The sequence below is a fragment of the Paramacrobiotus metropolitanus genome, unplaced genomic scaffold, assembly GCF_019649055.1.
Source record: "Paramacrobiotus metropolitanus isolate TYO unplaced genomic scaffold, Prichtersi_v1.0 Parri_scaffold0000037, whole genome shotgun sequence".
NCBI lineage: Eukaryota > Metazoa > Tardigrada > Eutardigrada > Parachela > Macrobiotidae > Paramacrobiotus > Paramacrobiotus metropolitanus.
Window position 1 is genome coordinate 492,920 of NW_026570257.1, and position 14,320 is coordinate 507,239.

Genomic DNA, 14,320 nt, shown 5'->3' on the forward strand with positions numbered 1-14,320 from the left:
CAAAACACCAATCATCAGTGAAAAGACAAGACAGAAAAACACCGAAGTGAAAATCTAGAGATCTTTCACTGAGGCCAAAAACATCGTAATGAATCGGTGGAATCCGATGAATGGAGATCGCTGCACAAGAGCGGCTCGGCAGCTCCGAATCGGCGGTCCAATCCGAGACCGACATGAGCTCAGAGCCGAACGCTCTGGCAGTACCGACGCTTTCGTGCGGATTCAATGCGGCTAAATTCATTGCATATACTTTGTTGACGTTGCAGTGAGTACATTACACGGTTGAATCGACTTCGAAATGGAAAAATTGAGATGCGGCTTTATAATTTTGTGGTTTCTTTTCAACATGGACGGTAAGAAGACATGCAAGTTTGCAGCGGCGGAAACAGTTTTACGTTTTTATACGTAATACGCTCATCATCATATTTATTATACAATTTGATCAGGTCTTTTAATGAAATTGTCTTTACGAATAAAACTGTCTGATTTTATGAAAATCTTGCTAGGTGGGCTAGCTGACTCCAGCTTTAAGAATTCAACAGCATTAAGCGATGTAATTCCTCCAGCAGCAGCATATCCTTTTCGGACAGACTTAATTACAGTTGAAGAATGCAGTCTTTATGTGCAATATTCAGTGGAAAGATTCATATGTGCAGATAGGCAGGTTCTTGGTTATTTGTGCAACGTAACTGATAAAAATCCTCGCAAGGCTCAGATGCTCAACACATACCTGGATGTGTCCTGTATTTACCGGTCGCATGCACTGGTAGCTAATACCACTAAGCATGTGCGGCAAATCAGCCCGCATCGCGCTGTTCTGTTGAATTTGTTTGAGTGGGATGCAGAACAGGATCCAGTTACCGTGGATGTAGTGGAACCCATTCGTAATCAAACCGTACACCTTGCTGTTCACGACTGTCGATCGCCGAATACGACCGCCAAAGTATACGCACTGGGTTTGCTGCCCAGTCTGTACAGTTTCGCGCTCGACGCCTGCCCCAACGTGACGATCCAAAAGACGCATTTCAGTGGAATGCCGCAACTACGGATAATCTGGTTTTATGTAACCACAATCAGCTCGCTGGAGCCGGGCACCTTCACAGATTTGATTCATCTGCGTAGCCTGACACTGGAGAAACATTATATCAAGGTGTTAATAAATCAAAACAATCCTAATCCGGCTTACATTAAATTTTCAACTGACGGAAATCTTCACTATTTGTACGATTTGCACTGCGGCTGCTCGTTCGCCTGGTTGCGCAGCTTCCTAAAGCAGAAACCGTACTTGATTGGAGAAAAGGACCCAGGTGAAGTATTCATAATCGGAAACTATATATCACCAGCTGTTGAAAGGAGTGGGAATAAGACGGATATCTTTAGCGTAGACTGTTCCAGAAACGTGACCTTGGACAATATTTGGGCAGGCAATGAATTCTCGTACAAAACAAATTGCTCTACTGAGACCTGTTAAATTAATTATGTACTCGTAATTGTGCATTTTTTGAAAGCTTGTTTGTTAAAAGCTGGTGCGAGGAAACCCTTTTCCTGACCAGAGAAAATCGAAATGTACGGTTAACAACAGTAGCCCACGTGGTATAGCTGTCAGAAAGACCAAGCGTGGGATCCACAAGAACCGCAATCACATTTTATGACCGCACACGAACTATATCCGTACGTCTAAACACAAGAACGCTTAGAAAAGACTGTAATGGAAGATCTGAATTAAACTACAATTAAAGTTTTCCTGTTCCACGTTCGGGTTGCGGCATAACATGTAAGAGCGCTTCCATGATTGTAAAGCCGGTTTCCAAACGTGTTTTCCGGCAAATCAACGCTGGATTGCTATAAACCGCTGTCATTTGCACTGGGCCGAGTTGTCACGTTTTCGTAGCGCAAGCGTTCTTCTTTGCAAGGTGATCAACAACAGACACTGGCGACAGCGGCTCTGCAGCAAAAACCAATCCCGAAAATTCGTAAAAACTGATTTTCCGGGTGATTAGTAATAGTACGACCATGGCCTTCGAAGGAAAAAATGTCCCGTGAAGAAGGCAACTGGTTTCTCGGCTAATGATACCAAAAACCCACTTTATTATGTCGATGTTAATATCAGTTTTCGAGTTTGAGATGATGCTTGCTGTTACGACAGTCGCATTTCTGCTACAATAAGGCCTTTGTTTGCAACGAATCATCTTGGAGATCAAGCTGTACTTCTGAACTGAAGTATACAGAAGGAAGAAAATTTTTACATGGGATACTGCGAGAATACTGTGGACTTTACTTATCAAGTACAGCAACTAAAGTAGGTGAAAACGAAAAGCTAACAGGTGCAGAAAGCGGCGGCATGCCCTTTCAAATATGGTGGCGGCAATTCAAACGAGATTCGGAAAACGCATGACAATGTATTCTGGTAGGGCGGAATGAGCACCTTATGTTCACGTTTAATTCGAAAGGACAGCAAGTTCAAACTGAAATACGTACTTCTTGCTGCATTTTTGAAAAATAATGCAGTTATTTCAGCAACATACAGTACATACTTGTAAGAATCTTTATCAGCGAAAATAAACCGTATTCCATTAATCTGTGCTATTTTTCGAAAAAAGTTTAGTTGTAAAAGTGCGTATAACTCAAAAGTCAAAACGTATTGTTAAATTTACAAATACCGGTAGGTGCGCAATGCTGAAATGAACCCCTGCATAGTGCATACATTTTTTCTAACCGCTTCACGGTTTCTAACTTTATGAGCACCAAACAATTCACTCTTTATAAAGAGTGAATTGTTTGGTGCTCATAAAGTTAGGTAATGGTGCAGTAAAGATAAAGTAATTACTTTATCTTTACTGCACCATTACCGCATCGGCCGGGCTTTATTAGCTCATCTGTGATAGGAATTTAAAAATTATATAAGGTTTCCACCCAAATTACTTACTCTTTACATCACGCTGTTTCTTGAAGTTTCGGTTACAGGCTTTGTTTCCAAAAACAGCACCAGCAGTGCGTACGTATGTGCTACGGGTATTATACTGTACACGACCTGTTCATACTCATTTCGTGCATTCTTCTGTACAGTCAAATAATTTTCGTGGCAACTTTTGCAGACGGTTTAGCTAACCGGATGTTTAGTATTATCCGTTGTATGTATGTGAAATTGATTAACCTTTTTCGCAAACTGCAGCTCCAGGCCAGATCATGGTATCAATTAAGCTGTACCATGATCGATGAATCAGCGCATCAACGCTTTCGCGCGGATTCAATGCAGATAATTTCATTGCTGTAATTTTGCTGACGTTGCAATGAGTACATTACACGGTTGAATCGACTTAAAAACCCCAGAAAACTCGTTAGAATCGACTTCGAAATGGAAGAACTGAGATGCGGTTTTATAATGTTGTGGTTTATTTCCAACATAGACGGTAAGAAATGCAAGTTTGCAGCGACGGAAACAGTTGGATGTTTTTATACGTGAGACGTTCATCATCATATTTACTAAAAATTTGATCAACTCTTTTAATAAAAACTGTCTTTTACGAATACAACTGTCTGATTATCTGTCTGACTTCATGATATCTTGCTAGGTGGGTTAGCTGGCTCCATCTTTAAGAATTCAACAGAATTAAGCGATGTAATTCCTCCAGTAGCAGCAGCATATCCTTTTCGGGCAGACCTAATTACAGTTAAAGAATGCACTCTTTATGTGGAATATTTAGTGGAGGGATTCATATGTGCAGATATGCAAGTTCTTGGTTATTTGTGCAACGGAAATGATAAAAATCCTCGCAAGGCTCTGAAGCTCAACACATACCTGGATGTATCGTGTATGTACCGTTCGCACGCGCTGGTAGCTAATACTACCAAGCATGTGGGGCAAATCAGCCCGCATCGCGCCGTCCTGCTGAGTCTGTTTGAGTTGGAGGCAGAGCAGGATCCGGTTACCGCCGATGTAGTCGAACCCATCCGTGACCAAACCGTACACCTCGCTGTTAAGGATTGTCGATCGACGAATACAACCGCCAAAGTGCATGCACTGGGTGTATTACCGAATCTGTACAGTTTTGCGCTCGGATATTGTTTCAACTTGACAATCCAGAAAAAGCATTTCGGCAGAATGCCGCAACTACGAATGGTCGCGTTTTGCTTAACCACAATCAGCTCCCTGGAGCCGGGTACCTTCACGGATTTGATCCATCTTCGTAGCCTGACACTGGAGCGATATTTCATCAGGGCGCTATGGAATAAATATGATCCTCAGCCCGCCTACAGTAGATTTACAACCGATGACTACCTCCATTATTTGTACGATGTGCATTGCGACTGCTCGTATGCCTGGCTGCGCAGCTTCTTGAAGCAGAAACCGTACTTGACAGAAGAAAAGGATCCCGGTGAAATGTTCATAATCGGAAACTACTTATCACCAGCTATTGCAAGAAAAGGGAATAAGACGGATGTCTTCAGCGTTGACTGTTCCAGAAATGTGACCTTGAACAACATTTGGGCAGGCAGTGAATTTTCCTACAATACAACTTGCTCTACCGAGAGCTGGTCATTTGTTACCTAATTTTGCACTTCCCAGATTTCAATTTTTGGCGTATAAATCCTGCATGTCGCATATTAGTGATGGCTCACATACTATCCCACATAACAGTGCATAGCGTGGCAACAAATAAATGTAAATAAAAGCTAGTTAATCATGGAGGAAAAGTTTACGCTCGATGCATGGCAAATAACTAAATAAGTACTTCAAGTGTCCTGGATTTTCAAAATGATAGCTTTATCTTTGATATCGACAAGAAAAGCGTCAACTGGTCAGGCGAATTTGGCGTCGAATGGACGTTAGAGATATCAAGGCGCGTGATAACTGGAAGAGGAGGCAGGGAAGGAGAACCATGCAGCGGGCAGTGCGTACTCTAATCTCAAAGAAAAAGCTTATCGCTGGCAAATGTTCATTAGATCGACATGGCATCATATACGGGCTGTTGTATAACCAGTCCTGTGATTCTGAGGTGCAGGCTGGTGCAGCGTAATAAATGGTGAACTCTTGTGTGAACTCTTGTGTTTTGGGATTCCAAATAAAAACTTAGTGACGGTTTACTAAACCTTCTGTCATACGTATTAGACAGATTAACCCATTTTCGGAACGTTTATGTCCCGGTACAAAGGCCCGTGCTCAAGCTCGGACTTGGACTCGGACTACTAAGACTCGGACTTGGACCACAATTTACTCGGACTTGGACTGCTAAAACTTGGGCTTGGACTCTTCAACTTGGACTTTTAACTTGGACTTTTAGAACTCGGACTTCTAAACTTCAACTTGGACTTTTTTTAGGTCTCTTAGGTTTCTTAGGTTTCTTAGGTTTCTTAGGTTTCTTAGGTCTCTTAGGTTTCTTAGGTTTCTTAGTTTTCTTGGTTTTTTTAATTTTCGTTGGTTTCTTAGGTTCTTTTTCTTACTATTTTTTTCTAAGGAGAAGTCCAAGTTAGAAATCCAAGTCCAAGTTAAGAAGTTCAATATAGAAGTCCAAGTTATGTAGTCCAAGTGTTGTCCAAGTCCAAGTTTTAGTAGTCCAAATCCGAGTCCAAGTCCGAACTTGAGCGCGGGCCCGGTACAAATCGGCAACACCTCTACAGTACTACGTAACATGCTGCGCACTATGTACAGTACATGCTTTGCAGACAAATAAAGCCTGAGGTGTTTCAAGATTGTGACAGAAAACGGCGAGGTATTGTCAGCATCCAGCAAACAACCGGCAGGCAGTTCAAACGGAACGCACATATCTGCTGTCGTTCTTACGGCACTACGGTATAAACGTACAATAGAGATATATTACGTAACACAATACTAAGGTGCGCGAAATGTCGGTTTGAACTTGGTTTTGACTGGGATTAACCCTAAACGGTGCTGTTGGCTTCTGTGATTCTGCCCGACAAATGCTGCTTCTGGCATCCTTGGTGTTCACTCTTCCGAGATTGACCAAAGAAAGCGTACTCCCACCGAGTCAGTTCTATATTTTCTGCAAAGAATAAACGTTTTTTGCGTGTTTGAATTCGTTGCTTTAAATACAGTATATACTGGAATCTTATTGCTTCGCGCTGGCGTAAAACAATTAAATCCCTCTTTTATGCAGTGAAGTATCAGATTCTGGCTTTGCAAGCTTATGACTTTGCAGAAAGATGTACATACTGTATGTACCAAATACGACAATGAAGTTGACCCAGTTGAGCAATATAAGAGAAATCACTTATAATGATGTCAAAATCTCTATTTGAAGATTGGCGAGACTTCCTGGATCCCCTTTTATTAACCAAAAATGTTAATGATCAAGACAATCGCTACAGCCGACGCCTGTTTGAAGGAGACATTGTTGGCTTAGACAGCGTCAGCGCAGTAAGATTGCTTCGTCAAAAACTTAATATACAGTACTGCTGCTTTTTGTAATACAGAGTCACCATACAGTCTTTCTGAGTAAAACTGTGTGATCGTCGTAACCTTTGCAACAGCTACGGCTTTTGTCAGGATGATCGGAAAGAAGCTAATGATGTTCCTGGGGAACGAAGTATCTGGCCGAACAACACCATACCTTACAAGCTGTCATGTCAACTAAGTAAGATTCTGATACGCAGCTGAAGATTGTGTAGACTACAGAGTGTGAAGTTGATATCAGAAACTGTGAACAGCGGGCAATATCATACTGGACTCCATGGACGTTATTAGCCGGCTCACCGGGAACTGCGTTAAATTCAACGCTTTCGCCATAGACCGCACTATACCGACCATACTTCCGAAAGTGGAGGGCACCAAGATGGGTCAAAACGAGAATCTGAGTCCACTAGAAGTGGCACGCATTCACAAGCGGTTCCGGTGCAGCACAGTGGCAAAAGTCAGGAGTCTACTTGGTTAGCCACGACCTTCAAAGGAATCTCAAATTAAATAAATCTTAAAATTTCTAGAAAAGACCTGTTAAAGAATCTGCTAAAATCATCCCTCTTCTCCAGAAAATACCGAAGCCAGTACAACCGGGGCAAACGTCCCAGTAATCCAAAACGATGTTCTTGGGTGTGACCTTTCGCGCGACCCACCGTGTCCACTGCAGAAAGCCGTCACACCGTTTCCTAAATCGCCGGACGATGATGCAGTCTACGTTGTTCCTTACATTCTGGAAACTAGTGGTACGTCCACTTTTTTTCTTCCATGGTACATGTACACATCATGTACATTAAGCCTAAAAATCGGTTGACAAAGTACCGTCGCACAGCTATTCGTTTATTGACCACGCAATTCACATGAGCAGATAGAATAATAGAAATACGAATTCTCTGACGATTTCTGTATAGCTTAACATTATGGTGAAATTTGAGTGGAAATTCAGCTCAAATGCCAACCAGTGTTTGCCATCCGTCGTAAAATGTACACCGAAATTTACGCTTATTCTCTATATTGTCTGTAGTACCACAGGATACAGTGCCACTGATTCAGCACGCTCTGGGTGATATTGAGAAGTCTCTCGATGGATGTGCCGTCTTCAGGGGTGTGGACGCTGCAGAGGCCGACGCCAGCGAAGCGGGAGCATTGAAGAACATAATACACATTCAAGGCGGTGCATACTGTGCTGCTCAGTTCAGAGAAAACAGCGCCGGCGATGGCATTATTATTTTAAGTGTCGCTTGCGTCCAAAAACAGTCTAGCAGTACTATCCAACGGTTGTTCATGCTAGCCATCGGCTTACCGCATGAACATGTGCGCAGCGATCGAGACGATTACATCGAAATTCATTGGGAAAACATCGTTCCAGGTGTGTACTCCTTGCACGACATAGCGTGTAGCAGAAGGTTACGATTAATTTTATGTACGAGATAATTCTGTTTATAATGTTGTATCATTAGCACATTTGAAAGATGAATTCATGACAAAAAACCGCACTAAGAAAAATGGTTTGTGATTAAGACCTGTTCTGGTGATTCTGGCTGTAGGACGGTCCGATGACTTCAGGCGGAACAAACTTCCAAGCTTAGACACTGGCCCGTACGATTATTATTCGCTGTTGCATCCCGGTCCCAGTTTCTTGGCTAACGACGCAGCACATCCCACGCTGAGTGCAAAATCTGCGACGAACATTGGCCCTGGGGACCGGCTGAGTGACGGCGATGTTAAGAAGCTTAGGAGACTAATCTGTGGAGGTACGAATAAACTCGAGATTTCTTCCATGATTAACAACGCTGCTACAGATATCCTTTAAACGGCTATATTAATATCCACTGTACATAGATCAGGTTGATACGTTGCAATCTGGAACCTGTTCTGTAATAGCTTCGACAACAGCCCCGTCTTCTTCGACTTCGCAAGTATCAGCAGGTACGTAAGCGGCATTTGAGTTCCGGCGACTGACCTACACGCTTGAGAAGTACACGTACTTACAATTTACGACAAAAAAGTGGATCTGTCCATACATGTATTATTGTTTATTAATCCGCAAACGAGCAATTCTTTTCACAGCCGTTTTTTAGCTTCGTCTACAAAGTATAACCATCCGCTGATCTGTACTCGTATAACAACGTTGTACGATAGAAAAATACGAGTATACTTTGATAGAGAACTTTTCTTCATGTTTTTGCGCCGTTGCGCCTTATGTTATAAAGGCGCAGAACCATCTTATTGTCATCTTTGTACTCGTATATTATATTTTTTCATCGCTCATCAACACATGGACAATCTGCGAGTTTAGTCGAGCGAAGGGTTTCCCACACCGATTAACGGCGGACGTGATGTGCACAAAGGATCGTGCCTCTTTGCGTGGGTTGACTATATGAGCGACTGCAATGAAGACTGCAAGCGGAATTGGGCTTCAAAGGAGGACATTGTGGAAGTTTATTTAATATTAACTGCTGGTGCGAGCAAATTATTTTTCCGCCCGAATGAAAAGCCTTTACAATTTCTGTCATACAATTTCTGTCATGAATAGGATCGGCACGCCGATCAGATTATCGCACGATGTCCGACGAAAGTACTATCCATAAGTGCCCATCGCTGAATTATCTCATTAAAAATGCACCTGCCGGTGTGCTTTGCTGATATTGTTTCAAAGTTCAAGCCATTTTAAATTTTCAACGTGGCCTACATGCATTTCGTACAACAGTTATGACCTTTTGGATAATTCTGCAGACAGGAGACGTACGTAGCAAGCAGCAGCTATTGATTCAATGTGTTTGGCCGATAGTCTTCTCGGTACCGTTCACACTAAATGCTAATTATGTAAATTAATTCTATTGTGTTATTTTGCAGGGTAAAAACTTGTGTGCAGAAACATTAAAATGTTGTAGTATTACACTGTATTTGCACTCATTCATTCGTGCAGCGGAAAATCACATAAAAAGAGCTACTGTAGTTAACGTAATAAGATTTTTGGTTTGTGTTACTGCTACTAGAGGTCATACATGGAAAACAATACCTAACGGTTATTATCACTGGCATCGCATTACTCGTTTGATTATCGAGCTTACTGCTCAGAAGGAATCATGCCGATGAAGAACGTATCGTTTACTTGGTAACTACTAACTAGTGTTGTTACGATCAACTTCAGACAAATGTAATACACGTAATCAAGTAGCGAAGCTTTTCCTTGTTTTTGAAATACAGTATTGGTGGTCGGTACCACTATCACGGCTATAATAAGGGTTAAAAGTGCTTTCCTACGCGTAACTATGAAAAACAGGCGCTACTGTAACCACCCTGGTAACTGCGCAAGAATTACATAGCATGCAAGTTTACGTCAAAACATAGCGTTAATTGAGCAAACAAACAAATCACAAAAATGAAGGAAATCCGTTCGTTCGTGCAAACAAGTAGCAATTTTTTAATGGTGCATGAAAAGATCAGCGAGGTATATTAATCGAACTCCAAAAGCGCTTCCTCTTCGGCACTCTGCGCAATCGCTGTAGCATAGCTGGGCGGGGCCACACCGTGCCGTGCGCTGTACAGTCGGTTTTCGAAGGCTGCCACTGGTACAAAACCGGCGGGGCGATTTATCGGGCCATGGAGAGGTTCGCCCGCGTAATGCACACTTTCGTACGCATGGTACGTCGGATCTTCCTGGCGTTTTTCCGGCAGATCCACAACGGTGCCGTTAAGGGGAATTCTCGGCAGCGGTTCTACAGAAACATTTACTGTCCACAAAAATATTTAAGACTGGTTTGTGGAGTTAGAGGAAAACGTTTCATACGGTTGTTAATGTGCGATGGGTCGCTGAAGTACGCAGGATTCTCGACAGGATGGGCATCGTCAAAATGGTGGATCACGCCGTTCCCGCCACCCGCTGAACTAGTGAAACCCACACTGAGGGTTTCCCGTTGGGATTTGGGTGCACGTCGACAGCGGATAATAAGTGCCACCACAATTATTAGCAATACGACGCCGCCAGCAACCAGTCCAATCAGAAGGATCGTTTGGGTGTCCATCGTCTATAGAAAAAAAATTCAGATTCTGCATGAATCAGGCTGACTAATTATAACTTTTTGCAATTCATCAAAATAATCGACACAAAATTCTTAAAAAAATTTATCCAATCAAAAAGCAAAAGACTAATAACTTTATTAATTTAATTAATTCAGCATCGCTTTACTTTAGTATTTTTTATTATCAATTTAAAGTAGAAGAACGATAATGGAAATTTGCGTAGCAAAACCGGCAAAATTCGACCTCCCGATATGACGCTTTAGTAATAACTGCGTGATAATTTGGATCGTACCGATGACCGATTGGCGCTTTGCGATTGCGGAGCAGCGAGACTGCTTGCGACTTCCGCTTCAGAAGCCGAAAAAGCTGCAACACATTCACTCCCAGCGTATCCTGGGAGGCAAATACAGCGCTCTCCCAGTTCCTCCGCACACACCCATTTATCCCTGTTTGCACACTTCTCGTGGCAGTCGGGCTTGTCGCCTTGCAAGATACAGCAGACAGAGCAAGTGGGTCCTCCTAACTGCACCGCATCCGGACGGCACATGCATGTACCGTCAAATGGATGACAGCTGAAAGCAAAAAAATCTAACAATTTTAAGAAACTTTCAATTAAAGAACCGTGACCTTTTACGCGTACATGGTATGGTTGCTGCATGCGCAGGTGTTGTTGCAGAATTTGCCAAACAGTCCCTCAGGGCATGCTGTAAACGTGAACATTTGGTAAATGAATCGAAGAATCAAACACACATAAGCAGTGACAATGTAAATTCCGTTCACTTACCACGCTGATCACATCTCTCTCCAGAATACCCGTAATTACACCGGCATGTTCCGTTGAAAGGATCGCACGAGACCGCATTGGCACACTGGCATTTCTTCTGACAGTCCGGTCCGTAATGTCCAGGTTCACACTGTTTCTCACATTGGACGCCAGTATACCCGGCGGGACACCGGCATTTGCCGCTGACTGCATCACACTTTCCACCGTTGTAACATGGCCAACAGGAGAAACCGCAGTCGGCGCCGTAGAAACCGTCGTCACACGGACGAGCACACACTTCGCCCTGCAAAACACAACACCAAACCGTGGTTATTTGTTTGCAACCCCCTGTTTGTCCACACTTTTAGCAAAAGATTTATTCGGTTAAGAGAACCTGCGCAGGATACAACAAGGACAATAAACACATATACTGTATATGAAAGCGTAAAACGTAAAAGCACAGCGTAAAAGATGTAATATTAAGACTTGCGAGCCAGTTTCTCGTATCACGCAGACAAAGTGCATGTTAGATGTTTATTTTTCTGTTCCCCAAGTTTGTTCATTCTTGCAGCAAATGATTTATTATTTGAAGAAAAGTCTATGAAAAAACTGAAATAGACGACATGCATAAAAGCGTAAAAGCGGAACGTAAAAGCAAAGCTTAAAAGTGAACCGGCTTCTCGTACCGTCCATCCCGCTGAACAGGAGCATTTCTCCGTTCCGGGTCGACAGAAACCGCCATTCTGACACCGATCACAGGTGGTATCGCGGCGTTCCTCGACGGGACATGGTCTCTCGCACAATGCTCCACAAAATCTGTTGCGACACAGACAGGCTCCCGTTTCCTTATGACACACCCCGGCGTTTTGGCAGCGACACGCCTGCGCGCACATCTTGCCGTATCGACCAAACGGACAGGGTTGATCGCAGTGCAGACCCTGCCATCCATCGGGGCAGTTGCACTGGCCATTCGCCGGGTCACATGTGGCGTTGTGTCGACACTGGCACGTGTTCTGACATTGTGCGCCCCATTGGCCATTCGGACACGCTATGTTTAAACAGAACGCGATTTGGCTAGCGCTTAGTCTTGAGAAACGTTTTACGGCAATCTGCTTTCGGTTTCTCAATTCAGTAAAGCCTAGGAACATTTTCGAAAGTCTTTAGCGATAAAAATGTTTTTAAATCAAAATCTTCTTGTAATTCATATTAGTTTACATTGGAATGGCTTCATATATGATTAGAGTATGAAGCGACGCACTTTGATTGCAGGTATCACCGGAGAATCCGTCCCGGCACTGGCAACTGTTCGGTGCGACGCATTGCCCGTTAACACACGCTTTTGAACATAAAGCTGCAAAAAGAATTACATGAATAATTTGCACAGAAAAAAGAAAAATTAACATTGACATCGTAGATAGTTAATACAGGTAATTTATACATTATATTAGTATTATATTAATACAGGTAATTTATATATCTATATAGTTAATACAGGTAACACCAATATTTTCGTAATTTTCTTTAAGTACTTACGTGTGCAGGTACCGTTCTGCTGCACATATCCGCCGCAGCACTTCTTGATCATCTTGGTGACATTACGCGTCTTATTGGTGTATTCGATTCGGGTTTCGGTTTTGTACGCCGTACATGTGGGCGGAATGCTCATACACCAGGTCTTGTATGCCACTTGGACCTTTTTCGCAGTGGCTACTGTCTCCGTTTCCGGTACACTGATAAGGGGAAAACGCTTGAAAATGTATGAAACCATTCAAATCTCATCAGTTCGGATCACTTTTAGCAGTGTGACCGCGAAGGCTATGTTGTTGTTATGTTGGTGGCTAGTGTAGAATAAAAAAATAAATCTCTTTATAAAGCTTAAAGGAAATCGGAAACAAGCTAATGTGTTTTTGGGAACTGTGTAAACTGGACGGTAAAATACATTTTGTTGATAACTTTGTGCCAGCGTTCTACGATCATGCTTCAAAATACAATAAACGGCTGACACTGCCAGAACTACCTATTAGACGCCGCAGATTAATGCAGTTGCGTCAGTTTGTAAGATTGCTTTTATAAGGTATAATAACGTAATATTATTATTATTCCACTTTGTTATGATAATACTTTAACCCATGTTACTCATCCCAGTAGAATTGTCAATATACTTTTATAATTTATAAGATATATGTATATACTGCAGTCGAAACGTTCTTTATTAAGGCATTACGAAATCGACATCTACTCGCAATATGAATGACAACGCAGAAGATCTTACTTGCGCAAAAAAGTACAGGTACGTACTCGTCTTACCTGTATATATATAAATATGCACAAAGTTACGGGTAAGGCTTTTTGCATGATTGCTGTTTTTGTTGGTAAAAACTGTTTTTTTTTAGTATGTAACTATCGGTTTATTGGGAGTTAAACCGATAATTCATGTCAATATAATTTCATGTTAATACAAGTTCCGCATTGCTAATTTTAGCTAGAGCATAGTGTTAACGTGAATATAATTAACGCGCTACATAACCATACATTTCCTGTACTTCGCAGATATTGGAACCTTCCAGACTCCGGCGAGAATAGTGACCGGCGACACCGCTCCACAAGCAGAATCCCATCCAATACAACACCGAAAATCGCATTTTTGTATCCGTAATATCAATTTTCGGTACAAAAAAACGCCTCCGCTCACTCTTTATTATGCATAAAATTATAAAAATCAGAGCTACACTTGGCAAACAGATATAACGATTTGGCAGATCCGTATTATCGAATAAGATTAGGAAATGATTTGTAGTACTATTGCCCCTGTGGCATTACCGAAATTAGCATAAATTGTTAGATTTTTTGTTTTGAAAATTAACTGATATGCATGCTGTTTAAACGGCTTTGGCACAGGGTTGCTGGTTTTTAAAAAGCACGATCAAAATGGTTTTGTTACTGATAACACTACTGGTAAAATCACGAGGAAAATCATTCCAAACAAGGCAATTTTGCAAAATTCCCGATGTATCACGGAATACGGACAGCATGACCGAATATCCTATATACCGGCTAACCGACGTTAGAAATGAACCCAACCGGCAACCACTACCATGGCACACTCGCCACAACCCTTT

General features: G+C 42.2%; 4 protein-coding genes across 11 annotated transcripts; 3 read left to right on the forward strand and 1 right to left on the reverse strand.

Moving 5' to 3' along the window:
* Positions 1 to 247: 247 nt before the first annotated feature.
* Positions 248 to 1,615, forward strand: LOC129589887 (uncharacterized). Its single transcript, XM_055484788.1, has 2 exons — positions 248 to 353; positions 507 to 1,615. The coding sequence occupies exons 1-2, from the start codon at positions 299 to 301 to the stop codon at positions 1,469 to 1,471; spliced, it is 1,020 nt and encodes a 339-aa protein (XP_055340763.1). The 5' UTR covers positions 248 to 298; the 3' UTR covers positions 1,472 to 1,615.
* A 1,660-nt stretch (positions 1,616 to 3,275) lies between these two features.
* Positions 3,276 to 4,647, forward strand: LOC129589880 (uncharacterized). Its single transcript, XM_055484781.1, has 2 exons — positions 3,276 to 3,410; positions 3,573 to 4,647. The coding sequence occupies exons 1-2, from the start codon at positions 3,356 to 3,358 to the stop codon at positions 4,550 to 4,552; spliced, it is 1,035 nt and encodes a 344-aa protein (XP_055340756.1). The 5' UTR covers positions 3,276 to 3,355; the 3' UTR covers positions 4,553 to 4,647.
* Positions 4,648 to 5,763: 1,116 nt separating this feature from the next.
* Positions 5,764 to 9,010, forward strand: LOC129589840 (meprin A subunit beta-like). Of its 8 annotated transcripts, none has more exons than XM_055484731.1 (9): positions 5,764 to 5,986; positions 6,261 to 6,376; positions 6,506 to 6,593; positions 6,667 to 6,885; positions 6,985 to 7,158; positions 7,437 to 7,781; positions 7,960 to 8,166; positions 8,255 to 8,341; positions 8,483 to 9,010. In XM_055484731.1, the coding sequence occupies exons 1-9, from the start codon at positions 5,920 to 5,922 to the stop codon at positions 8,491 to 8,493; spliced, it is 1,314 nt and encodes a 437-aa protein (XP_055340706.1). In that variant the 5' UTR covers positions 5,764 to 5,919; the 3' UTR covers positions 8,494 to 9,010. The 8 variants fall into 8 exon arrangements, with proteins under 8 accessions (XP_055340706.1, XP_055340703.1, XP_055340705.1 ...); XM_055484728.1 differs by having other exon boundaries at positions 8,494 to 9,010; XM_055484730.1 differs by having other exon boundaries at positions 8,712 to 9,010.
* Positions 9,011 to 9,587: 577 nt separating this feature from the next.
* LOC129589907 (protein draper-like) lies at positions 9,588 to 14,267 on the reverse strand. Its single transcript, XM_055484815.1, has 9 exons — positions 13,734 to 14,267; positions 12,735 to 12,931; positions 12,460 to 12,552; positions 11,888 to 12,249; positions 11,223 to 11,505; positions 11,079 to 11,142; positions 10,731 to 11,010; positions 10,206 to 10,443; positions 9,588 to 10,134 (listed from the first exon to the last, which is right to left on the reverse strand). Exons 1-9 carry the CDS (start codon positions 13,841 to 13,843, stop codon positions 9,872 to 9,874), a joined length of 1,890 nt encoding a protein of 629 aa, XP_055340790.1. The 5' UTR covers positions 13,844 to 14,267; the 3' UTR covers positions 9,588 to 9,871.
* Between the last annotated feature and the right edge of the window lie 53 nt (positions 14,268 to 14,320).

Bases quoted from the DNA above. Each gene is read 5' to 3' on its own strand.
- LOC129589887 (XM_055484788.1), top strand. From the start codon at position 299: ATGGAAAAATTGAGATGCGGCTTTATAATTTTGTGGTTTCTTTTCAAC. The intron at 354-506 runs GTAAGAAGACAT...AAATCTTGCTAG, and splicing joins GTTTCTTTTCAACATGGACG to GTGGGCTAGCTGACTCCAGC.
- LOC129589880 (XM_055484781.1), top strand. From the start codon at position 3,356: ATGGAAGAACTGAGATGCGGTTTTATAATGTTGTGGTTTATTTCCAAC. The intron at 3,411-3,572 runs GTAAGAAATGCA...ATATCTTGCTAG, and splicing joins GTTTATTTCCAACATAGACG to GTGGGTTAGCTGGCTCCATC.
- LOC129589840 (XM_055484727.1), top strand. From the start codon at position 5,920: ATGCTGCTTCTGGCATCCTTGGTGTTCACTCTTCCGAGATTGACCAAA. The intron at 6,377-6,505 runs GTAAGATTGCTT...GGCTTTTGTCAG, and splicing joins GCTTAGACAGCGTCAGCGCA to GATGATCGGAAAGAAGCTAA. The intron at 7,782-7,959 runs GTGTGTACTCCT...TTCTGGCTGTAG, and splicing joins TTGGGAAAACATCGTTCCAG to GACGGTCCGATGACTTCAGG.
- LOC129589907 (XM_055484815.1), bottom strand. From the start codon at position 13,843: ATGCGATTTTCGGTGTTGTATTGGATGGGATTCTGCTTGTGGAGCGGT. The intron at 12,250-12,459 runs GTGCGTCGCTTC...GTTTAAACATAG, and splicing joins CGGTGATACCTGCAATCAAA to CGTGTCCGAATGGCCAATGG. The intron at 11,143-11,222 runs GTAAGTGAACGG...TCACGTTTACAG, and splicing joins AGAGAGATGTGATCAGCGTG to CATGCCCTGAGGGACTGTTT.